Source organism: Nomia melanderi, chromosome 11, assembly GCF_051020985.1.
Source record: "Nomia melanderi isolate GNS246 chromosome 11, iyNomMela1, whole genome shotgun sequence".
Taxonomy (NCBI): domain Eukaryota; kingdom Metazoa; phylum Arthropoda; class Insecta; order Hymenoptera; family Halictidae; genus Nomia; species Nomia melanderi.
In genome coordinates this window covers 16,223,675-16,247,894 of record NC_135009.1, presented here as the reverse complement: position 1 = coordinate 16,247,894, position 24,220 = coordinate 16,223,675, and the positions used below count along the sequence as shown (strand labels likewise).

At 39.3% G+C, this 24,220-nt stretch overlaps 5 protein-coding genes across 16 annotated transcripts in view; 2 read left to right on the top strand and 3 right to left on the bottom strand.

The window, feature by feature from the left end:
• Cip4 (formin-binding protein 1-like Cip4) overlaps positions 1-10,525 on the bottom strand; it is a 64,728-nt gene extending 54,203 nt beyond the window's left edge. For 3 of the 5 annotated variants that reach the window (XM_031993654.2, XM_031993655.2, XM_076372029.1), the window contains exon 1: positions 10,262-10,523. In XM_031993654.2, the coding sequence (XP_031849514.1) occupies positions 10,262-10,285 (24 nt within the window). In that variant the 5' untranslated portion in view covers positions 10,286-10,523. Of the gene's footprint in view, positions 1-10,261 lie in introns of all 5 variants that reach the window. The other 2 variants (XM_031993657.2, XM_031993656.2) reach the window with 2 other exon arrangements.
• A 147-nt stretch (positions 10,526-10,672) lies between these two features.
• On the top strand, positions 10,673-17,555 carry sws (patatin like phospholipase domain containing sws). 5 transcript variants are annotated; one of them, XM_031993645.2, is made up of 13 exons: positions 10,673-11,331; positions 11,468-11,884; positions 11,969-12,388; positions 12,465-12,793; positions 12,856-13,884; positions 13,957-14,125; positions 14,208-14,585; positions 14,654-14,929; positions 14,998-15,184; positions 16,147-16,263; positions 16,375-16,695; positions 16,791-17,080; positions 17,248-17,555. In XM_031993645.2, the coding sequence occupies exons 1-13, from the start codon at positions 11,326-11,328 to the stop codon at positions 17,344-17,346; spliced, it is 4,038 nt and encodes a 1,345-aa protein (XP_031849505.1). In that variant the 5' UTR covers positions 10,673-11,325; the 3' UTR covers positions 17,347-17,555. The 5 variants fall into 5 exon arrangements, with proteins under 5 accessions (XP_031849505.1, XP_031849508.1, XP_031849503.1 ...); XM_031993643.2 differs by lacking the exon at positions 16,147-16,263 and adding an exon at positions 15,695-15,811 and having other exon boundaries at positions 10,676-11,331; positions 17,248-17,554; XM_031993647.2 differs by lacking the exon at positions 16,147-16,263 and adding an exon at positions 15,695-15,811 and having other exon boundaries at positions 10,677-11,331; positions 11,539-11,884; positions 17,248-17,554.
• Positions 17,527-19,743, bottom strand: Fpgs1 (Folylpolyglutamate synthase 1). Of its 2 annotated transcripts, none has more exons than XM_031993662.2 (3): positions 19,415-19,743; positions 19,107-19,222; positions 17,527-19,023 (listed from the first exon to the last, which is right to left on the bottom strand). In XM_031993662.2, exons 1-3 carry the CDS (start codon positions 19,487-19,489, stop codon positions 17,715-17,717), a joined length of 1,500 nt encoding a protein of 499 aa, XP_031849522.1. In that variant the 5' UTR covers positions 19,490-19,743; the 3' UTR covers positions 17,527-17,714. The 2 variants fall into 2 exon arrangements, with proteins under 2 accessions (XP_031849522.1, XP_031849523.1); XM_031993663.2 differs by having other exon boundaries at positions 19,301-19,740.
• A 24-nt stretch (positions 19,744-19,767) lies between these two features.
• On the top strand, positions 19,768-23,188 carry Uck (Uridine-cytidine kinase). Of its 2 annotated transcripts, none has more exons than XM_031993674.2 (5): positions 19,768-20,045; positions 20,227-20,483; positions 20,559-20,704; positions 20,780-20,926; positions 22,596-23,188. In XM_031993674.2, the coding sequence occupies exons 1-5, from the start codon at positions 19,917-19,919 to the stop codon at positions 22,712-22,714; spliced, it is 798 nt and encodes a 265-aa protein (XP_031849534.1). In that variant the 5' UTR covers positions 19,768-19,916; the 3' UTR covers positions 22,715-23,188. The 2 variants fall into 2 exon arrangements, with proteins under 2 accessions (XP_031849534.1, XP_031849532.1); XM_031993672.2 differs by lacking the exon at positions 22,596-23,188 and adding an exon at positions 21,652-22,525.
• ubl (Ubiquitin-like protein 5) lies at positions 23,161-24,001 on the bottom strand. Of its 2 annotated transcripts, XM_031993687.2 has the most exons (4): positions 23,851-23,997; positions 23,634-23,728; positions 23,370-23,550; positions 23,161-23,283 (listed from the first exon to the last, which is right to left on the bottom strand). In XM_031993687.2, exons 3-4 carry the CDS (start codon positions 23,545-23,547, stop codon positions 23,240-23,242), a joined length of 222 nt encoding a protein of 73 aa, XP_031849547.1. In that variant the 5' UTR covers positions 23,548-23,550; positions 23,634-23,728; positions 23,851-23,997; the 3' UTR covers positions 23,161-23,239. The 2 variants fall into 2 exon arrangements, with proteins under 2 accessions (XP_031849547.1, XP_031849545.1); XM_031993685.2 differs by lacking the exon at positions 23,634-23,728 and having other exon boundaries at positions 23,851-24,001.
• Positions 24,002-24,220: the final 219 nt, after the last annotated feature.

The window sequence follows — 24,220 nt, the reverse complement described above, 5'->3', positions numbered from 1 at the left end:
CGGCTAAGAGAGGAACGGTCGCATCTCGTTTGCGTTATTAACCCTTGCCACTCCGGATGGTTTTGTAATCAGCGACTGCAACTAGTTTTTATGGTATCCATAGCGGAAATGAAAAATGGTACAACATTTCTTGGATCTTTTATTTTCCTTCTTGGTGCAAAATCTGGATGTGTGGGAAATGGAACGATTGTAGGGTAGTTTCTTTAAGGTTCATTAAAATATATTATTCCTGGTGCAATGTTGGAGCCTACGGAGTTCAAAGGGTTAAACGTCTGTGTGATGTTCATGTTTGCAACACTAAGTCGCAAACAAACGATTTGATTACTGAAACAGGAGATCAGTACGTAGTTTCCCTTTCCAATTATATAAGCAAACGATATACAATTTAGCTTCATCTGCTGACGGTTTTCTATGTTTCAATGAAGCTTCGTCCACAAAGGGTTAATTGCTTTCAGCAGTATGAATCTCGATACCTTATATTCAGCGGTTTCACGCAGCAAAATTCAGGAAAAGGACAACATCAAAATGCTCGAACTGTGTTACCATTGATGCACAGTTATCTCGCTAAACCTGGTTTATGTTGCATTGTTCTAATAGAGAAGCTCTCGAATAATCATCGAGTAGTTTTTATAGTACAGTTTATTCTATTGTTCCTAGAACAGTTGACATTCGCCTATTCAGATTCTGAAAATTCTAAGTCTAAAAATTGACAATTAAGATACACATTCGTTCAATCGAATCAACCAAAACGGAAACATTTACCAAAGGATGTTTCCAAAATATCAATCCGCGTCAAACCGACGCGCTCCGTAAACCCAGTGTCAACCGTCTCGCGAATACCTGCTTCCATAAACACATTCCTTCTCGTCGGGCATCGAAGAAAAGTGGGTCGCCCGACGAAAACGTCGCGATTCTCTGAAAGACCCGAGAACTATCGGTATCGCGGGGCGGCATCGCGAGCGGCGCGCGTCGCGTATGATCGGCTACCACCGGCAGGAATGAGAATAGATAACCGCGGCGAAATGCCTGCGGGATGCCCGAGATAACGGCGGAGAGGCCGTCTGCTGTCTGGCGGGCCGATTCGCGGTTTAAAAATAGTCGACTTTCGAGAAACGCTTCGAGTAGAATTCCTGCGGCCAGCCGGACGGATAACAGAATCGCGGGGCGACCGGGTGTCGGCACAAAAGAATCCTAGATCCTTTTAAGATTCCATCTCGGCCGAGTCTTTGTTACACCTCCTCGCCGGGAGATTTAATCTCGGTTCATAAACGGAGGATTAATCCGCTAATTAAACGTCGCGGCGGGCAAGATCCGGCGAGCATTAATCCTCGGGGAACACGGCTCTCCCGAGAGCGGGAGCTACGCCGATAAACGAGCCGGTGAACTCCGCCTTTCGAGTTTTTCCGAATTCTACCGTGCGCGATAGCGATTCGCTGATCGAAAGAATTCCCGTCGGGCCTGGTTCCACGAAACTACGAATATTACTCGGAATATACTTTATGCATTCTACACGGCTGTTACATTAAGGCTGCGGCCGCTGATCAGACGTGATAGCTATGTTCGGTTGATTTCCCTTTTAACGGGAAATTTACAGTCAGTGTGTACAACCGCGTGATTTCCCTCTCTCGGAGTTAATCAGTTCGGTCGTTAAGTGGCTCGAACGCACTTAGCGATCGAGTCACCGATCCTCCGATGAACGAAAATGTCTATGGTTGTAAATACGAGGCTCTTCTCGCGTCGATCGTCGAAGAGGCAGGTGTAAACTGTTCGTGGAGAAATTCACGAGGGAAAACCTCCGCGCTGTCGGCCGATAACGCCCGTTCGAACGGAGAACAGTTACGGAGAACTGATAAAAGTGTGGACTGTTTTCGATAAGGAAGATATCGGACGGATTCGCGACTAGGCACGACCCGTCACCTTCCGCTAGGAATAAGTCATTACGCCGCGAGTGACCGGGTAAAGCGTAATTTCGCGCGAGACGATTTAAATTGAATCGACCGCTTCGACGAATTCCGCCTCGCCGTGTGCGTGCGTGGGCCTTTCCATTAACGGAGATTTATGAGCGATCCATTCAGAACTTTCTACTCTTGTACCCTGCACTGGCGGTATGAATCGTTTATCCGCGTGGATCGATTTGTCCCCGTATCTCGAGCGTATCCGAGAAACCGCGCGGACAATCTTCTCAGCGGCCGGAGACTAATGGAGACGAAGGGAAGTGGTCACGCGCGGACAATGCGAGCATTGTGCTCTTGCGGACACCGAATCGTCATTGAAATTCTTCGATATTTGACGGTATTTATTTGATCGCTCGTGAACAACGTTTCTTACGCATCTTTTACTTTAACCCTCTGTAGGCCCGTGTAACTTTGAAGTCGCATATCAGTATATTGGCATCTTGTTGATTCATTTCATTTTGCACTCGAAGTGGCGAATAAAATTAAGTAATCGGTTAACTGAAACTTTCATACGCTCAGGCGTGAAAGTTTAACGTCGTTGTAACTTGAAAGTTACAAAATGTATTCGTTTAATGAAATTATTGAAACTATTCATATGTGGATACTTATTAATTTTGTGCTGCATAGATTTTGTTATGATCACAGCGAAACTGTAAACTTTGATATTTAATATTAAAGCTTGTATAATGCATCAATGTACGAAATATTGGAAGAAAATAGTTCCCTTCCTCGATGCATGTGAGATTTCTTAATCTGAGAAAATGTCGTCTGTATCTCAGAAAATATTGAATATTTCCGGTGAAAAACTTCTGCAGTGCAAAGGGTTAAACGTTCAGACGAAGGAAACTGTTTCAATTAAAAATAGTCGCTTGGTAACCAATGTTGGGTCCGTAAAAATCGAGATAATTAATGTTTTGCCTGAAATGATTATACAACATGCTCAGAAGCTATGAAAAAGCTTCCTAGACGAAACGAACGAGGGGATTCTCGAATAACTAAGAATATTATATATTCCATTGAAATTTACGATAATTAGAAAATATAATCTATGAATAACGAGGGGGGATGTGTTTTGTATCAGAAATAGTTCTCGTTATCTTAATTCTCCGAGATAAAAGAAGAATAGAAGAAACCGCGTTGCTCGTGGGATCACCGGATAAATGCGTAATGTTAATATCGAGTGTATATATGTTAGTGTATACACGTGTATACGAGCGTAATATTAACATTATACTTTCGCGGTCGACCTTCCGCGATAACGAATACTCTAACGAACGATACAATCGCTGGATGAAACCCGACTCCGATGCCCGCGGTCGTGATTAGGCGAAAAGAGAAAATGAATGGCGGCGCAACCCAGTTATTTGTAGCAATTATCTTGTCATTGTTTTTACGCTGCGTGGATTAACTTCGAGAGCGTAAAAGCTTTTCCCGGGTATCGCCGGTAACTGGTTAAGCAGATCCGTTCGCGCCAGACGCGGTTCGATAAGCCACCGAATGGAAGCAACAAATATCTAATTAACCTGAATACGCCTATCATCCTCTCGCAAGGATAATTTAAGGTAACGCCGTTTCGCGAATTTGTCTTCTTAATCTGGTTTACGTGGCAGCTAACGGTAACGCAAACGTTTCTAACGATCACGAGCGTTCCGATCGGTCTCTCGAGGGAATTACACCTCGAAAAAGATAGAATTTTCGGTTTGTTAGAGGAGTTGACCAATTCGAGGACTTTTTGAAAGATGATCCCCATGACTCGAGGAATCACCATATTCATAATTACTCTTCATTTTTCGTAATCCCAACAAAATTTTCAATTCAATATTGAACCTTGTTTAATGTATCAACACATAAAACATCGAAGTAAAATAGTTCTGTCTATTAATTTATATAAGATAAGCAATTGTATCAGTCGCGAAAAATATCGTTAATATTCAGTCAGAAAGTAATGAATATTTTTCATGAAAAATATTGTCGAGTGCAAAGGATTAATACGATTAATACGCGATTCCTATAAAAGTTGTAATAGATTATTCTCAGTTTCTTCAGACACTCATTAGTACTCTAGTGAAACTATTTTCAAATCATTTCGAATATTCGATGCTTCGAAGATATCAATAATTGCTAAACAAAAAAGTCGAAACCAGTCGTTTCGACTGGTACTAGTGTTAATGAAGCAGAAACTACAAAGTCATAATTTCATACAAATTGCTGTATCTTATACCCCGTATATCCAACGAAATTCAGTTCGCTACGCCATCAAAAACATACATTCTCAAGTATACGTAAAAACCATGGCGATCAAATGAATTTGTACCAGCGACTACCAACAGTAAGTTTCTCATTACCAGCTGACAAACGAAAATTCACGATCACTGCATGCCGTTGTAATTCGTCTCGAATCGTGTCCCGTTAATTAATTTCCAACCAATTTCCCGGGCTGATCGATGTATCCCCGAAAAACATCGTGCCGAGGATAAGCGTGAAATTTAATCGGTCAAGTTTCCTCGTTCCGCGTTGTTGGAGTGGCGTTTCACGGTCGATTTATCGGCGGACCGGTAAACAGCGCGTAAAGGTCGTTCGACCGGCCGAAAATTCGCCCCGAAAAAAATCCGTGTCACGGTTCTCCCTCGGCTGGAGAGCCGGGACGATGCTTTTCCCGGCCGATATCGATTCCCGATAGCTAATGGCGTCCGCTCGGCGGGCCCGCGATCGTCGCCGCTGCGCCCGTTTTGGGTAGAAACGCACCTGAGCTCGCGACCGTGAGCCACGCGGCTGGAATGTCGACCCGTGAAATCATCGACGACCCGACTCCGACTCTCCCGTTCACGTTTCTACGATCCCGCGTGATTTCCAACGAAACGACGCGTCAGAGACGCTCTCGAGCGAACGACGAGCGTCTTATAAAACTAGACGAATCGGATTACGTAAAACACGCGAGGAGCCATTCGAGCGTTTCAGTAGTAAAATTTCAATCAGCGCTGAATCCGAGTTAACGACATTAGCCTGTGAACTGCTCGGACACTGCCACTTTGACCGATTCGGTCCTGACCGCGTGGAACGTGAAACGAAGTTACCGAAGGATGAAGGGATCAGAGTCTACTTTTGAAATAGAAAAATTGCTTCGATCTCTCGGTACTTTTGCGGCTGCTAATCTAGCGGCCAATAGGGGCTGCAAGTGTTTTAAGGTTCGTAATACTCTTAGAATGCTATAGTTTACCGGTTAGACCTCATTCAGCGACATTTTTTCCTAATGCGATCATTCGCGCGTGTCGGCGGAGCGTTCCGTTGAAACCCTTTCTACAGCACTGATTTACTAGGTGTAACCCCTTGGCTTCTAATAGCGTAGGAAATTCGAACACTTCGACTGCCGCGTCACCGGAATTCGGCTCTCAATAATGTTTCTCTGCTCGATGGATCCACCCTCTCATCTCCGCGTCGGATACTCGTGTGGTGCATCGGTTGGCCGCTCGGGCCAGCTTCCACGACGCTCTCCGTCGCGGAGGCTCGGAACAGGTTTCCGAAAGAGAACTCGAAAAGATCTCGGCGTCCGATCTGCCCCCCTCCGCCGGAGCCGGCAGCGGGATTGGGTTTCTCGCGTACTCGGAACCATCGCGGGGTGCAAAAAACTAGACTCGGCTTTGCACCTTGCTCGCCGGGAGTTAGGCCAAGGCCTGGGATCCCACCTGCGCCGTTTTCTTTCTGCTCCATTTCTCCCCGGCCGGCAGAAAAACGCGACGCGTGATAGAACGTTCGATTTCCTTTTGTCCGCCGATTACTCAGCGCCGATGCACGATCTACAGTGGCCCGTTGCAGCGAACCTGGCACTCGCGTACGGGGGCGGGGACAGTCGCTCGAGAACACCAATCGCGAGTCCGGAAACGGACCTCCCCACCCTTCGTCGCGAGTATTTCAGCGAATCAAGCACCAGAACCGAAAATTCACGAGAGTGCGCCTTTGGAATCTGACCACTCAGACGAGAGTGCCAAGTTCGCTGCAACGGTACAGTCCGTATCATGAGAGCGAACTGGTTTCGTCTGGGAAACCAGATTTCTGGCAAGGGAGGGGATTGTTATTGATCGTTCGAAGTATTTGCGAATCAGCAGCGACGACGAGTGACTTTATTCAAACGAGAACGAAGAAATCCATGCTGATAGAGATGAGCGAGAGAAGATAATTATTTCAACAAAAGTGTTGCAGTTGTGGTTTCGAAACGTTGAAAAGAATATCCAACTGTTTCTCCAAACGAGCTTATACAATTAGTCCTTCGAGTTGTTATCGGTCCCCGAGGTCTCCGCCGCGTTCTTTTCCCAGCAAGCAACGGCCGAGCGTTTCGAGGAAACGGCGCGCAGCTGAATTCGTCAGCGGAGACGGATAAAACATCGATAACGGTGTGTGCCTTCTGGTGATTCACTGTACCAGCGAGACCTGCTCGTGTTCCGGTTCATTGTTTGCGGACCGAAGACTGTTTAATTGGCCAGCCGGCTATTGTCGATAGACCGCGAATGTTTGCCCGTTCGCGGTGCACGCACGCGCCGCTCTGCGGTTCGGTGCAATAGATCATCCTCGCGACGAAGACGCTACTTCACTCGGAATTCGACGATCTTCCGAATTGAAGAAAGCTGGCTACTTTCGGGAGATCGTTCGACTCTTTCGCACGATCGCACGGTGATACGGTGATCGATCGAAATTGGAGAAAACAGGTCGCGAGTCGATGGAACGTTGCTTTTCAGCCGATCCTAGCCACCTTGCAGCGGAATTTGCGTTCGAATCGGCTCGACGGAAACGGAGCAACGGTAGAAGAACGTGTTTCCATCGGAGAAAAACGGCGGCGGGCCGGAATCGATAGGAAAACCGCGACGCGGGGGTTTCTTGCGTCATTCCGTCGAGAGATTGCGAGTCAAAGTGCGAGGAAGACGGCGGCTGCTCCGTATATGTATAGGAAAGCAATTCCTGATTTCGTCGTGCCGGAGAAAGTGACTTCGCCGCTTGTAACCTTCGCGTTTTTCCCGCCCACGTCCATTTACTGCCGCCGTTTACCGTTCCGCGCGTTTCTTTCCCCGAAAAGACCAACGAAAGCAGGGAAAAAATAGTCGAGACGCGCAAGAGCGAGTCGCCCCTGAACCCGACCGCTGTCGAAGAGCATCTCGCACCTTTGAAAGCGACGGAAGTTCCCTGATTTCGATGAAAATACGAACATTTCTGTGCTATGCGAACGAATCTTCTGTTTTCGTTAATTCGATTCGTTGAAATATCGGTCGAGACGTCTCCTCTAGCAGGGAAAATCTTTGAAATCGGTGGAAGTACCCTGATTTCGATGAAAATACGAACATTTCTATTCTATGTGAATGGATCTTTTGTTTTCGTTAACACGCTGAATGCTGGGTGGGTCACCGGTGACCCCGAACCAAATCGAATTACTATAGTTCATCCGTTTAAACATTTCTATATTATAAATAAAGATTATCTACGCCATTCAGCTAGATCAACGCGCAATAATAATAATGCAATTCAAACAAACGATTTAATATTACGTCCTTTAATTTGATTTGTCGAAATATCGGTCGAGACACGTTTCCCCTCGCGGGGGGAAACATGGCGGTTCAGATGGTTCAGGGTCGAAGTAGGAAAACATTTAACGTCCGAGCGCAAAGTGCACCAGATAAGCTCCGTATAGAACACGAATAAAAGCATAATTAAGATCATCGGGTCACGTGCTCCCGGCAAACGCGATTTACACGGCCGTTCTCTTATTCAATGATCCGCCGACCGACGCAGCTCTCGTTATCGAGAAACGGTCGCGAACGTAGCCGGAACCTTATCGGCCGTTTCTAGCAATAAATCATGCGCATTACGCGATTTAATTGTTCCGTAACGCGACGCGATAAGGGATCACGATTATTCGCTCTGCCGGACTCGAAAAATTCGTGATTCAATATAGAATCAAAATCACCAACCTTTATCATATATTAAACATGAAAGGAACATTATCCAACTCGTTCTGTATTCAATATTCACTCATCCATGACTTTTTACGTCATTCAATACAAACAATACCTCCAATAATAATGATTTTCCAATAACGTTCCGAAAAACACGCAACAATGAGTAATTTATACTCAACATTCTATTCAATCGATAAGACAGTTTTCACGTTTTGAAATTGGCGGGCTCGAGATGCCATCCCCCACCAGAACCTCCAGGAACAAACTCACGCAGTCGCGGTTTGATTGACGTTTATTAATTAAAAAAGAGAAAAATGGAATAACGAGAGGCATTTCACGCTGAAATTCCGAGAACCTTAGCTTTCCATCTCTCTCTCTCTCTCCCTTGCTTTCTGGTTCTCCCTCTTTTTCTCCTTCTCTGTCGTTCTCCCTTTCTCTGTCAAGAGCATGGAGAGGCACGCCCGTGTCGTACGTGTACATATGCTCTTCTCGCGAGCTAGCCAGCCAGCCAGCCAGCCAGCCAGCCAGCCAGCCAGCCAGCCAGCCAGCCAGCCAGCCAGCCAGCGAGCGAGCGAGCCAGCTAGCTGGCAGCCGTTAGCGGTTGAACACGAACGCGTCCTGTATCATGATTCACGAGGCAACACGAGTGGAACATCAATCATTTTGTAATACGCGATCACGCACGGAATCGAGCCACGACTTCCTATCGGTTAATCGGCCGAATCTCGATGCGATCGTACCGAGAAGACGCTTCTAAAAAGAGAACCCACGTCGCGAGCGAGCGAGCGTGCGCGCGCGCGTGCGACAACCCTAACTGCATCCGAAGTAAAGGTTATCAAACGAACGTGCCCGTAGCGGTTCGCATTGTACCCCCGTAAACGGCAACATTGTAAAACTGGTAGTAACTGGTAGCGTGTATGTACCGGCAAGGCGACGCACGCGTCACATATTCATCGGTAAACGCTATACCTTATACAGGGTGAACCACCTACCACGGTCAATTTCGGCTGTCCCGATGGAATGCGGCGTTATCTTGTCACAAAACCCGAACGGACACGGAATTTTCAATGAGAAGTCAATCGGTGACATTTTGTCCGAAACGTAACGGTTAATATTCGATACCGCGTTCGATAGCGAACGAGCAATCGATCGGTCCGCGATTTCGAATAAACGAACTTCAAGCGTTAACCATTACGTCGAACTTCCCTGGATTCGATCGTTCCCAGTTGTCGAATAATGAGTCTCAAACGAAGGGTAAATCGAATTAGAAATTTGAAAACCTTGGAAATCTTTGGAACGGCGAATCTACGGTTGGCACGTTCGGTAGTCCTCGGGCGGCTCGTGAACGACACACCGTATAGATATCGGAGGGTCGAGTAATCGAACTGGTCGAAAAATTCGAGTCGATCCGGCGGACCCGTGTGCGAAGGAAAGAGATCGCGGGGAAAGAAACGAGCGGTCGGAACGCGAGAATGAATTATTTATAGAGAACAGAAAGTAAGGAGAGATGACGATGTTGGGCGGCACGATTCCCGATACTGTGCGTGGCAGACGTACGTAGATGCTTTTGTGAAGCGAGAATACAAATAATGGCCTCGTACAATCGTAACCGTGTCCGGAAGAAAAAACTCTGGAATAATCACTATCGTTTCTACGCTCGTCCCGACAAATCACGGGTAATCGCGATAGAGAGAAATTTCGTCGGATATTCCCGGTGGAATCACTACAAGTTCACGTCCGACTGTACCGCGTTTGTGGCTTCCCGAGCATCCAAAACGGGTGCGAGAAGGGTTAAGCATGAAATTCGGTAAACCGTGCACCACGCAGGTAAATTAACTCCTCGACGTTCCTCCGTACGATCGAGATAAAGGCGAGAGGGAAAAATGTGGATAGGAATGTCCGTGGACGATTTAAATCGATCCCGGTGAGTTTACATGATGGTAGGATGACAAGTCACTGTTCCAACGTTCAGCCGGTATTCGTCCAAGATTTCATGAGAAAGGAAGCAAGCGAAGGAGCACACAGCGATGAGTACACGTACACCCGCGGGTTGGGTACGGTAGAAGAAGGGAGGGGATACACCGAAGGAGAGAAGAACGTCGCCCGCGGCTAGCAACCGCAAAGGCAAAACTCCCGTGAGTGGTTTGCCACCGTGAACTGGTTTTCGGGTGGATATATCGTTGTCCCACCTTTCGAGGAAACAACGGATCAACGATAGGAACGACGATCGTGCGTCGCGACGGACGGACGGAACGCCTAAACTGGCCGGCGTGATTGTGTGCGTGTAGCACCGTAAAGGAACGAGAAGAAAGAAGACGGAGAGAAATGTGTAGAGACAGAGAGATACGAGAGTGTAGGACTTACCCAGAGCTCCGTACCCCAACTCATGTTCGCTGGGCCGGGTAAACCAGGCACGAGCTGCAGCCTTGTCACACACGGGACACTTCACATGTAGCGTCGCGATCGAGATACACTTTTCGTATCGAACACGCGTTTAAAAACGCATGAATAAATCACGCGTCAGATATCACCGCGCTTACCGCTCACTAAAACATCACCAACATGTCGGCCTGTAACCACTGACTGGCCGGACCCAACTGTCCATCGAAAACCGCCCGGAATTTCGCTGTAGCGCACTCTACCGAGGTTCCCGCGCACGAACGATGTTCGAAGTGGGGCCACGTGCCGTTCCATTGGCCGAGGGTTTTGTGACACTCCGATGCAACTATTCGAAAATATATCAATACGATATACGAGAATGACGACTATGATTAATATTAATTGCTATCTGTAGGAAATATCATCGATTGGAAACGATCGGTTTATGTGTTTATAGATTATTTATTATTTCCTGTAGGAATTACGGAATTTCCGTAGTACGTTTGATTTAGTTGTACGCATTTTTATGGAATTAAATAGGATTGCAGCGTTATTTTCGTTACTTCAATTACTATTGTTGGAAAAAGTAATTCGGTTAGTGTAGGTACATCTATTGATTATTACATTACGCTTTATCATATTCTGACGTTTATATGAGTCATAAGAAGCAAGATCGCTTTATTGTTGTGCAAATATTTCTAGTTTATCGTACGATGATTTAATAATGCATATTTAGAGAAGAGATCGGGTTATTTGAAAATATTTTTTACTTTCGAGGTATTTCGAAATTCTCATGAATATTCAAGTCAAAATGGAGTGATGATTCTCGTGAGTTATAACATACAAGTGCGACTAAAATGGCGCTGGGTGACTCGAGGGAAGTATCAAAGGTCATTAGTTGAATGCAGATAATTTACTTCTTATACCAAACTGAGGGTGTTGATTCGATTTATCTGCCTCGAATTTTTTCCATTTCTCACTCATGAAGTCGTAACGTGCGTTTCGTTCATGATTTCCCGACAAGCTGATGGAGGAAATGAATACCCACAATGGAGGTTGTATTTGTATTTTTTATTCGTTTCTTACATGTTGCTATACGTATACATATCGTTTATTCATTATGTTTTATTGCCCGTACAAATGTGTTTTTGTAATACTACTCTATCTGATTGTAAATCATCTTTGTACTAGGAGTTCATTGCTCAGTCATTGCAGGTGGTGGAATTATTCAATGAAAATGTAGGATCCTATATCTTTTCAAGATGGATTGGCAGATTTATTGAAGAATATCAGATATCAAGAACTCTGTTTATTGTTGCAACATCAATAGTTTTGACTATATTGATAGTGTCTATAATCATCCTACGAAAATGGAAAAACAAAGAATTTCTCCCAGAAGTGAAAGAATTTGTCGGAGTGGGTACAGGCAAGCCCAGATTCAGAAAAAGAGACAAGGTGCTCTTCTATGGAAGAAAAATGTTACGCAAAGTGAAATCTATTGGTGGACAAGTACACGCGACCGGACAAGGAAAAAAACGAAAAGCTGTCATGCGGTTTGCACGCAGACTTTTACAACTGAAGAAGGATTCAGCCCCACAACAATTAAAGGTATGTCACCATAACTCTTAATTCTATTATTTTTTATTGGTATTGATTGTGCTCCTTTCACAAATTATTTCTATATTTAAAAAGGTCTTGGAACCACCTGCTGAATATTTAGAAGAAGATCTAGGTCCTGGTGACAGAGTGCCTCCAGATGCTTTGTACATGTTGCAAAGTATTAGAGTATTTGGACATTTTGAAAAACCTGTATTTCTGAAATTATGCAAACATACTGAGATTATGAGTTTACCAGCTGGAAGTACTTTATTTAAAATTGGAGATCCCGATGAAAATTTATTTATTGTGCAACAGGGCTTGGTTAATGTTTTTATCACAGGACCAGATGGTTCTCAAATACCGTTAAAATTAGTAAAAACAGGAGAATCGGTAACTAGTCTTCTTAGCTTTACTGATGTCCTTACTGGACATACAAGTACCTATAAAACAGTATCTGCTAGAACTGTGGAGGACTCCATAGTAGTTAAGTTACCAATGAGTGCATTCCAAGAGGTAATACATAATTATACCAAACAAAGTAAAGGATAATTAAAAATTGTATTTCTAATATGTTGTATTATACTTTTAGGTTTTCCAAGATCATCCTGATACATTTGTTCGAGTTATCCAGGTCATTATGGTTCGCCTCCAAAGAGTCACCTTCACCGCTTTACATCAATATCTTGGCTTGTCTGCTGAATTAGTTAATCAGGGAACGCATAAAAAGAAACAAAGCCCATTCTCTGGATCACCGGTTAGATCAAGAACTAAAGAAAATTTTTCCACTCAAAACACGGAAAATCTGTCGTTCACGCCTGCAACTGCTTCATCAGAACAACATGATGGAAATGAAATGCTTTATCGTGAAGCTCTTACTTTAAGCAGCCCTCAACCTGTACCAATTGTCATAAATACACGGTAAGTTAATGGAATAGGGAATAACAAAGAAAATGTTTTCATTAATATTTATTTTATAATAGACCAAGAACTAATCTCGAGTGGAAAACTCAAACTTCAAGTCCACAATCAGATCAAAGTATGGCAGAAATGGTACCAGAATGTGATTCTCACTGGCCAAATTCTTCGCCTATGATGCCACAACAAAGATCACAACCAGATGTTGTGCATACAGGGAATTCCCATCGAACCAAGAAACGGTCTACCACCGCTGAACCTGTTCAACAGCAATTAGACGAAGCTCATTTTGTACAAATAGCTACAGAAGCATTTGTTAGAGAACTTGGCTTGGATGACGATACGGTACTCAAGGATGGCAAAGTTCAGATCAGAGAAGTACCAGCTGGAACTTATTTGATGAAGGAAGAATCTCATAAGGATGTTGCTCTTGTCTATGTTGTGTCCGGTTCACTGACTGTGAGCCAACGCGTTTCAGAGGGCAGAGATGTTGGTCAAGAAGTTCATATGTTCAGTGCTCATCAAGGTGAAATTGTTGGAGGATTGGCTGTATTAACCGGGGAACCCTCTTTTTATACTATCAGAGCAAAACATCCTAGTCGCATAGCACTTCTCAGTAAATCAACATTTTTTGCAATTATGAGGGAACAACCCACTGTTGTGTTGCACGTAGCGCATTCTGTCGTTCGAAGACTTAGTCCTTTTGTTAGACAAGTTGATTTTGCTCTTGATTGGCTATTCCTTGAAAGTGGAAGAGCTGTCTATAGGCAAGGAGACGAGTCAGACTCGACGTTTATTGTATTAAGTGGTCGTCTTCGATCGGTAATTACATATAAAAATGGAAAGAAGGAACTCGTCGCAGAATATGGTAAAGGAGACTTGGTTGGCATCGTAGAAATGGTCACACAGACTCCACGATCAACCACAGTAATGGCAGTACGAGATTCTGAACTAGCAAAGTTACCCGAAGGACTGTTTAACGTTATCAAACTTCGTTTTCCAATAGTGGTCACGAGGCTCATAAATTTACTTGGACATCGTATTCTTGGTACCTGGCAAAAGCCACATGCGAAAAGCATCAATATTGATAAGCAGTGCGTATCAAGAATATATTACCACTTTAATACATGATAATTTTATTAACTTGCATACATATACATTCATAGACGAGCAACTGCAACAGTGGACACAAGACCAGCTCAAGTCAATTTTTCAACCGTTGCTATAGTCCCAGTATCCGACGATGTACCATTAACAGCATTTACCTATGAACTTTACCATTCATTATGTGCTATTGGGCCATGTTTACGTCTTACTTCAGACGTTGTCCGAAAAGTAGGCAATTACATTGTATATTTTTTTTTTTTAATTCTATCATGTATGAAGTAATCTTATGTGTATCCTTCTCTATCAATAGACACTGGGCAGTACTATTATGGAACCTGCAAATGAATATCGATTAACATCCTGGTTGGCCCAACAAGAAGATCAACACCGGATCTCGTTATACCAATGCGATCCAACGTACACACTATGGACTCAACGATGCGTGCGACAAGCTGACTGTATCCTCATCGTTGGTTTAGGAGACAGACAACCATCTATAGGTAGAACGGAACGTGAAATTGAACGTTTGGTAATGAGAACGCAAAAGGAACTGGTGCTATTGCATAAAGAAGGCGGACAACGGCCTATGAATACAGTACAATGGTTAAACATGAGATCCTGGGTTTCTAGTCATCATCACATTCAGTGCCCTAAGAGAATGTTCACGAGGAGATCCCAGTACAGAATTGTAAGGTGTAATGTATTCTAAATTGTAAGAGTAATAGAGAAAACATTCACGGAATTTTTACTTTTCAGAATGAATTGTATTCCAAGGTTCTTATGTCAGAACCTAACGTACACAGCGATTTTAGTAGACTTGCACGCTGGTTGACTGGAACGTCGGTTGGACTTGTACTCGGAGGTGGCGGTGCTAGAGGTGCAGCCCATGTGGGAATGCTTAAAGCAATCATTGAAGCCGGTATACCCATAGATATGGTTGGGGGAGTCAGTATTGGGGCATTTATGGGTGCACTGTGGTGTATGGAGAAAAATATTACAACAACAACTCAGAAGGCTCGCGAATGGTCTAAAGTAAATTACTATGATACTAAACTTAATGGTAATATTACAAACTATTAATAATTATCCCTTCATAATAGAAAATGACCCAATGGTGGAGGCAAATAATGGATCTGACGTATCCAGTGACATCCATGTTCTCTGGAAAAGATTTTAATAAGACGATCCAAGGGACGTTCGGTGATACGTATATAGAAGATCTGTGGTTACCGTATTTTACAATAACCACAGACATCACTGACTCTTGTATGCGTACCCACACACACGGTCTGTATACGAAACGATAATGCTTAACGTTGTTCAAAAGCACTGATAGTTTCCAGTTCTGTATGGCTAAATGCGCTTAAAATGTGACTCGAATGATTATGTTTCAACTGGAAACTCTCTCGCTGTTTTAGTGCAGTACGTAGACCCTATAGATTTGCTTGTTACCCAAAATTTTATTTCGTAATTTCACCACGTATAAATATCATAGAGTGCGTTACGTAGAAATAAGCTTGAACAGCGGGAGTGAGCTTTCTGGATAATTGTTGTTGACGTACTCTCCGTTCTGTATCGTTAATCGTCAAAGTCGATCATTGTTCTTTCTTTTAATTTAAAAAAAAATAATAAAAGAATGAATAACGTGGGCGATCTCCCATGTATACTTACATTGAATGGTGGTAACGAAGAATTTTGGAGCTACCTGTTATTTGCTCTAGCATTTATAAAACGACTATAGGAAATAATGAAGAAACGCACGGATATATATTAAAGAAATTAATTCATCGTGTTTAGGATCGCTGTGGCGGTACATTCGGGCTTCGATGTCTTTGTCTGGTTATATGCCACCCATGTGTGACCCAGTTGATGGCCATCTCCTACTCGACGGCGGGTACGTCAATAACCTTCCAGGTAATTTGAGCGTAACATTAAAAAGAAATGCGTCGAGAAACTCACGTTAATATTATACACACGTGTATTTATAACGTGACGCATTTACGCTCTTGAAGAATAATGTTAATAACTTGTTATAATTTTCTAAAATTACCTGGACATTGGACAATAGTTTCTTGCCAATTAAACGGTGTCTTGCATCCGTTTCTTTTTTCATTAATACAAGTAACGAAACGGTTCGTTACAGTTTCAAAAGAGAATAATGATAATGCAATTGTTAAAAATGACACTAAAGCTCACTCCCGTTGATAAAAGATGCATTTGTCAAATTCTGAATAGCTAAGTGAACTCAGGTTTGCTATGGAGATACATTCGAGCCAGTATGACCATTGCGGGGGTCTTTCCTCCTTTTTGCGACCCTCTTGACGGGCATCTTTTGGTCGATGGGTGTTATGTTAATAACGTGCCAGGTATCTTAAACCTGTATTGTTTACCTTATATATATATAAAAAAAAAAATAATACATATTCTTCAATGACAATCGACTATCGACATGTGCATTCATGATTTGTCTGTTCAAGCTGACGAAATGTTAAGACAAGGAGCACATCACATTTTGGCCATCGACGTTGGGTCACAAGACGACACGGACTTAACGAATTACGGTGACTCTTTGTCCGGTTGGTGGTTACTTTGGAAACGATGGAATCCTTTCGCGACTCCCGTTAAAGTACCGAATTTACCGGACATACAGTCGAGATTAGCGTACGTCAGTTGCGTGAGACAACTGGAGGAAGTGAAAAATTCTGATTATTGTGAATACATCAGACCACCGATAGATAAATACAAAACACTTCAATTCACTAATTTCGACGAAATTAAAGATGTCGGATATCAGCATGGTAATTGTCATTTCTATTTTGCGAGGAGTAATATTTTCACAGGAGAATATAAACTTATATATATATATATATATATATTTCATTTTTACATGTAGGAAAGACTTATTTTGAAGGACAATCAAAGGCTGGAGTTCTACCACGATTCAATGCCGATAGAGAGAATGCACGCATTTTACGAGCGAAACATCAAGCATTGAATCAACAGTCTGTATCTTCGTACACTTTTACAGATCTAGCTCAAATGGTATGCAAAGTTTCCACAGGAAATCGATATATGGATATTGATTCCGACACGGATGAATTAGAAGAGTATGAGGCTGATTTAGAAGAAGATGCACAAGAAGTAGGTTATGCGTCTGAACCCACTGCCGGTATTCTAGACCAGGTATTGATGTTTTATTCTCATTCAATAATAGATTACTAAATATATGTAAAATGTTGGAATTACAAACTCGGTATACATATTCTCTATCTATTTATAGATTATTTAATTATGCATAACAATTATGTATAAAATATTTCATATGATGTATAATCTTATCTTTATTACAGAGTCCTGATGAAAATTTGCGACGAAGAACTGGCGTCTCCTTAAGTTTATCGGATACGGAGGCTGAATCCGAATTAGATTACCATCCAAAAATATTTTAAGTATTTCTTTTTCTCACTGTTATTTTAAGGCCACGTAATTTCTATATCACGCGCGATACATAAACATACATAACACTCACTCGTCATATGTACAAACTATTATAACATTACAATCACGCATAGTTATATAAAAAAAAAATGTATTTATACGAAAGTACAAAAAATATTATTAAGAGGAAATATTAATAAGTATCTTGTTATTGTCAGCGTAACAATACAATACTTCGTTAATATTAGAAGATCATGAATTGATAGTTATTGTTATTATGACTACTAAATATATTATTTTATTGTTTATACAAAATGTTCTTGTTACTCGTATGTTTATGCACTGTGACAACATCAAGTTCCATTCTCGAGGGTCCGTATTAAAACTGTGTAGTCATTGTTAAATTCGGGTCTAATATAGCAAGAACCGCGCCAACTAAATGTAATGATCCTGTTACGAGAACTTGATATTTCTCATCGTCATTATAATTAAACTGTAGTTTCAAATTATCCTTTTTGATCTCCTGTAAAACTTCAGAGACAGTATTCGCAACTACCGAACCTGCTCCCCAAAATTCAGCATTTTTTGAACATTGAACTTGAGATTCAATACTTAAGTAATGATTTGCCTCGTCGTCTACAGTTTTAATTCCCGCATAATTTGGCACAAAATATGCTTTTTCAAACTGCAACGATTTGATAAGTGTCAGTAAACTCTTTGAATCTCGTTTCCCGCTAACGTTAAAAATCAAAATGTTTTTCTTTCCACTTCCACTAGTTACATTATTGAACCAAGAAATGCAGCACTGAATACTTTCAATTGTATGTGCACCATCTAAGTAGAAACTGGCAACAGTAGTTTCTAAAATTTGCATTCGACCAGCCCATTTACAAGATGATAAACCTGTTGCAATTTTATCCATGTGTCTGTTGATACATTCACTAGTATTTAAAATATTATGTGTAACAGATGAACGCTTATTAGTTTTAGATGTTATCCATGCAGTAGCCATTTGAATAGCCAAAGATGCATTCTGTTGTTGAACGCTATTTCTTATTTTTAAAATAGGTGATAAATTTTCCCATTTGTAGTCCTCAAAAGGAGGAACAACATGCAGTGTGCAATTTTCTTCAACCGCTCTTTTTTCTAATACTTCCATTGCTCGTGGATGTTGAGGAACAGAAAATGCAATAGTGTTAGGTTTAAAAATTCCAGATTTTTGGTAAGCTATATCTTCCAGAGTTGTACCTAACAAGGAAGTATGGTCTAATGCTAAACTTGTTATACCTACACATACAGGATTTCTTACAATATTTGTACAATCTTTCAATCCCCCAATTCCAACTTCAATTACAGCAACATCAATGTTCAAATCTAAAAATATGTTGAACATTAAAATTGTTAAGAAATTAAAATATGTAGGCATATCAAATTCATGCTCTTTTGCATCTTTTAACTTCTTATAAATTTTCCAGAAATATTCAGTAAAGAGCGATTCGCTTATTGGTTGCCCGTTTATTTTGATACGTTCTCTTATGGTAACTAAATGAGGAGAACTGTAGAATCCTGTACTATAGCCGTGTTCTCGTAAAATAGCCTCTGCATATGCACAACTAGAACCTTTTCCTTTAGTACCTGCTACATGGATAACAGATAACGTATCTAATTTCTCAAGAGTGATAGCAGTTCTGAAATATAATATTGGAGATAATTGATCTTCTCTCCACAACAGACTCTTGGATCCTTATAAACTATACAAAAGAATTATTACCGTAACAAATATTTTTCAGTGTCATACAATTTATAGGAATTATTCCAGTTCTTTCGTGTTGATAAGTTCAAGTATTCAGCATTGCTTTGTAAACTGTGCAATGCTTTTAAAGCAGACTGAAAATATAATAAATAATATTTCCATACCTTTTTGTTAATAATTTAATTGAACATAAATTAAATAATTACTCATACCTCATATGAATCACTATGTTCCATCATTACATATCATTAAAAAATTTGGAATTCTATACTATTTTAAACACAAAACTGCACAACATGAACTTATTATATATTACATAAACTTACCTTGTAATCTGCTATCGAGCAGAAATAACGTTTGATTAGAGTCTTCAGTGTCATACCCCTCCAAGCTGCAAACATCTACATTAGATGATAAGAGGAAATTCATAAATATGTACATTCTACAGATATCCATACATAAGTAAGTATAAAAGCTAATCATTAGACTTTATAGCAAGTTTGATACAGTTGAAATAATTAAGTCCAAGTTTCACTGTATTATATTGAAAATTTTATAAATTTTCAAATGATTCGTTTGTTTTTTTTCGGGACCTCCATCTAGTTATTACAGATTTAAACATATTGCACGAGGAAATTGAAGATCGTCTGCCGGTAACGCGCGGGCGCATTTTTACTTATTGATTTGTATCAAGTTGTATTTAGATTCTATATCTATCGCTATTCTTATGTTTGGAATCATTCGTGCCATACGCAAAGTCATTCTTTCAGTACCATTATCAGGATCGACACGGTTTTCAATTAAGAGCGAGCAGGAAAGCTTTCGACGATGGCAGATATGTCGGTGAACAACGTTGCACCACGAAAAATGTCTTTTGGCATTAACGGGAAGTTAAATGGTTTAGAACATAAAACACCTTTTCTTATCGGAGTTTCTGGTGGTACAGCCAGTGGAAAAGTAAGTCCCATATAATTTTAATTCTCCAAAGTAATTTAATTATTTACACTTTCTATCTTGCAAACGAGAATCAGTTTTCTCAACGACTTAACCTCCGTGGTAAATGCACAATGTGAAATGATTATATCTGTACTTATCTTTTTAACGAAATATTCATAAAAATTGTTCTTCGACATTCTAGTCTACCGTCTGTAAGCGTATTATGGAGAAATTAGGCCAGGTTGATATGGATCACATGCAGCGGCAAGTAGTCTGTATTTCGCAAGAGAGTTTTTATCGGGATTTATCGCCGGCCGAAAAACTCAAAGCCGAAAAAGGTCAATACAATTTCGATCATCCCAACGCATTTGATAATGACTTGATACTTCAAACATTGCAAGACATACTGGCTGGTGTGAAATGTGAAATACCGGCTTATGATTACAGAACAAACAGTTTGTATGTATTGTTACTATATATTTATGTCATATTAGTTAAAATAGTACCGAATCAACAATTTTCTTTGGTTTTCAGAATAAAAGATCATATCACAACAATCTATCCTGCGGATGTAGTTTTATTCGAAGGGATTTTAGTGTTTTATTTTCCTAAAATACGTGATTTATTTCATATGAAACTGTTTGTAGATACAGATTCAGACACTAGATTAGCGAGAAGAGGTAACACTTGAAAAAAATATTTATCCTTTAAATATTATAATTATGATAAGTAAATGTTCTTAATTATTGTAACAGTGCCCAGGGACATAGACGAAAGGGGAAGAGATTTAGATTATGTATTGAATCAGTATATGAATTTTGTAAAACCTGCATTTGAAGAATTTTGCTTACCCACAAAGAAATTTGCTGATGTTATTATCCCTAGAGGTGCAGATAATACAGGTAAACAATTTATATACAACAGTACATAATAATTAAATATAAAATATAGTTTTAAGTATATGAAGCTATATATATATATATATATATATTTATATATACATATATGTAGGGTGAATGGAAAAAGTCAAGTAGTATATCAAAAGATTTTTAGGATATAGTACTGAAATACTTTAATATATTTTGTAAATTTTTTAAAAAAAGAAAACAAGGAGATATGTACAAAAATTTTGATTCATGACTTTTTTCAAGCTTCATTTCAAAAAGAACTATAACACAGTTGTTAGAATCACCCTGTATATACATATGTATCTTTCAATTTTTTTATCATACTGTTTTAGTATTCAATACATAACTACAATTATTAACTTATTTATAAACATAAATTATGCATTATACCATAACTTTAATTCATTTTCATCCAGTCTACACCTAATTTATGAAATTCAATAATCGTGGCTTTATAACAATAATAATTTCACTTGTTTTGTCATTAAAACTTGACACTAACTTTGTGTTTTCAAAAAGATATTTACCATTCAACATAATTTAGCTGCAGATCTGGAGTAATAAGACAGCTTATACTTTTATTATTTATACATTTCTATATAGCTATTTATGGGTGCTGCCTGGTATTAAAGGGCTGCTAAAACAAGCTGTCTTTTAAGTTAGTGCAAGAATTAAGGTCATATAAAAACGTACATAGTTTGGTTGTTGTATGTTTGCAGTGGCAATAGATCTTATAGTGTACCACATCTGGGACATTTTGCGTTTGAAAAAGGCTAAAAACTCATCCGGGCAGCATCCATACAACTACCAACATAGGTGTACTTCAACTTCATCCGACACGCTCAGCATATGATCTAAGCATGATATGCTCACTTATAAGCACTACACTTTTTCATATATACCATACACTTATGTATAGTTAAGTTTACAGTAATCTTCAGACTTTTATTTTATGTATTTAATACCTCTATACTTATTGGCATTGTATTTGTATTACATTTATATTGAACTACAAAAGGTATTGCTTTCAAAAAGTGTATCTGCATCCATTATACCCTTGCATGGGGTGAAATTAATTTTACACTGTACCAAAAATATCCAAATATTGTAATTCCAATCAAGCATAATTGTTCATATTTATACCTAAGACTAATATAATAGAAAGCTTTGAATATTACTTACATACAAGAACTTTTGTGAGCATATGTATATGTACGTATGTATAATTATGCATGTTATTAAAAATTAAAATTCTTTTATATAATGTACCCTAAACCAGTTCAGTGCTTTGTGCATCTAAATAAATATAAACTACAATTTTGTATAAGACGATTTAAGTGAGCATAAAGCATTTATTTTTAGCGTATTTCACTCAAATGTGATATTTTCAATTTAAATTAGTGCATAATATACGTACTACCATTCTTGACATTTAATTGCATTGTATGGTGCTAATCACTTTATTCGGTGTTCTCATTCTTCAAATGCTCAAATTATTTTAATTCCAATAAAGATGTCGTACTTATACTAAACAATTATAGCTCAAATTGTATAATTTGATATGTCATTTGTTTAGATTGTAAAATGAAATAATAATAAAGAAGTTAAGGTCATGAAACAAGTAACCTTTAACCATATACTTATTCTTTATGTTTTGTTACAGTGGCAATAGACTTGATAGTGCAACACATAAGAGACTTCTTAAGCAACAGGGGTAGGGTTACAATGGAACCCGAAAGTTCAATAAACAAAACAGAAAAACTATCCAAGAGGCCACATTAACTTTTGAAGGGTTTAGAGCTTGATAGAAAATAAGTTCAGTAATCTTGTTTTTTCATTACTCCTAATACTCGGGTATGTTTTAATGTGGAAATTCTACATTAAATTAGTGATAAATGAGGTGATATATGAGATTTTCGGAAGATACGCAGTGAACTATTTTTGTGTTATATTTTAACACTGCTCGCAAATATAGACATTCATAATTATTAAATAATCGGAAATCTTAGGTACAAAGTGTTAATATCAAGCATTACATTTTACTGCGTACAGAAGGCTATATTAATATAGAATCAATTTGTAAAAATATTTTAACAAGATTTAGGTGTTAAATAACAGTTAAAAACAATAATAATACAAAAGATTATTTTTGCTGCAGCTATATTTGTTTATTGTATAATTATGTACATTGTACACTTAAATACTATATAAGATATAAAATCATGAAGTGCTTAAATATAAAAGTTATTATTGTTATTATTGTGTTTATATTTAACAATAATTTGTATAACATTAATTATTAATTAATTATTGATAGTAAAGTTCTAAATTCATACCATCATGAATTTCATCTAAATTATTAAATTAAGGAAAACGTGTTAAAGATTTTATGACATCGTGTGACAATATAAAAAGTGTACTTAATCTCAAAGGATACAATCTTGTAATTTTATGTGATCCTTAAAAATGGTATACCATTTCTTCAAAACAATCTTTTCCCAATGCGTTCCAGTCTGAGCAGCTATCAGTTTCTTTAAATCCCCTATTGTGTCATCTGGATTACATTTAACTCTAACTTTTTTCCCAAGACGGTCATTGCATGTTATTTCTAGCATTTTCTGTTTTGTACAGGTAAGGAAGAAGAAAATTGTTTAAAGTAACGTTGCACTAATTGGATAACTATAAGATATGTAACTCTTACTTCAATAGATGAATTGTATTGTTTTTATTGTAAAAATTTATCAAGTTTATAGGTTACGAACTATTGTAAGCAGTGAAAAGTAATAATGTATTATTCTGAAAAATATATATCGAATATATGATGCTTGATAATTTAGAAAAATTATTTTTAGAACTATATATGTATATATAATACTTTTTATATACAAACGTAATAATGATACGCAATATTTACTTACAGGTTATCGTTATATTATAGATGTAGGGAAATAAATTTTTGCTGCTTACACACTCGTGGGAGGAAAACACACGTTAATAGAACTTGCTCTCGAAGAACTTCAAAAATATATACGTATAATATATGTTTACAGAAGTCCACAGTCAATCTTACAAAACTGAAAAAGATAACCAAATGATGAAAATGGTACAGATAACATTAGCTACAACACTTCCATCAATTTCTCTTTCACCCGGTATAGAGCTAAGGACACAGTGATACGATTCGAATTTTCCTATATTTGAAACCTTATTCAATACATAGTAATTTCAAGCAAAAATAAGAACACAAGAGAACACGTTCGCGGTGCGTTGTACTATCTTCTGCCATTA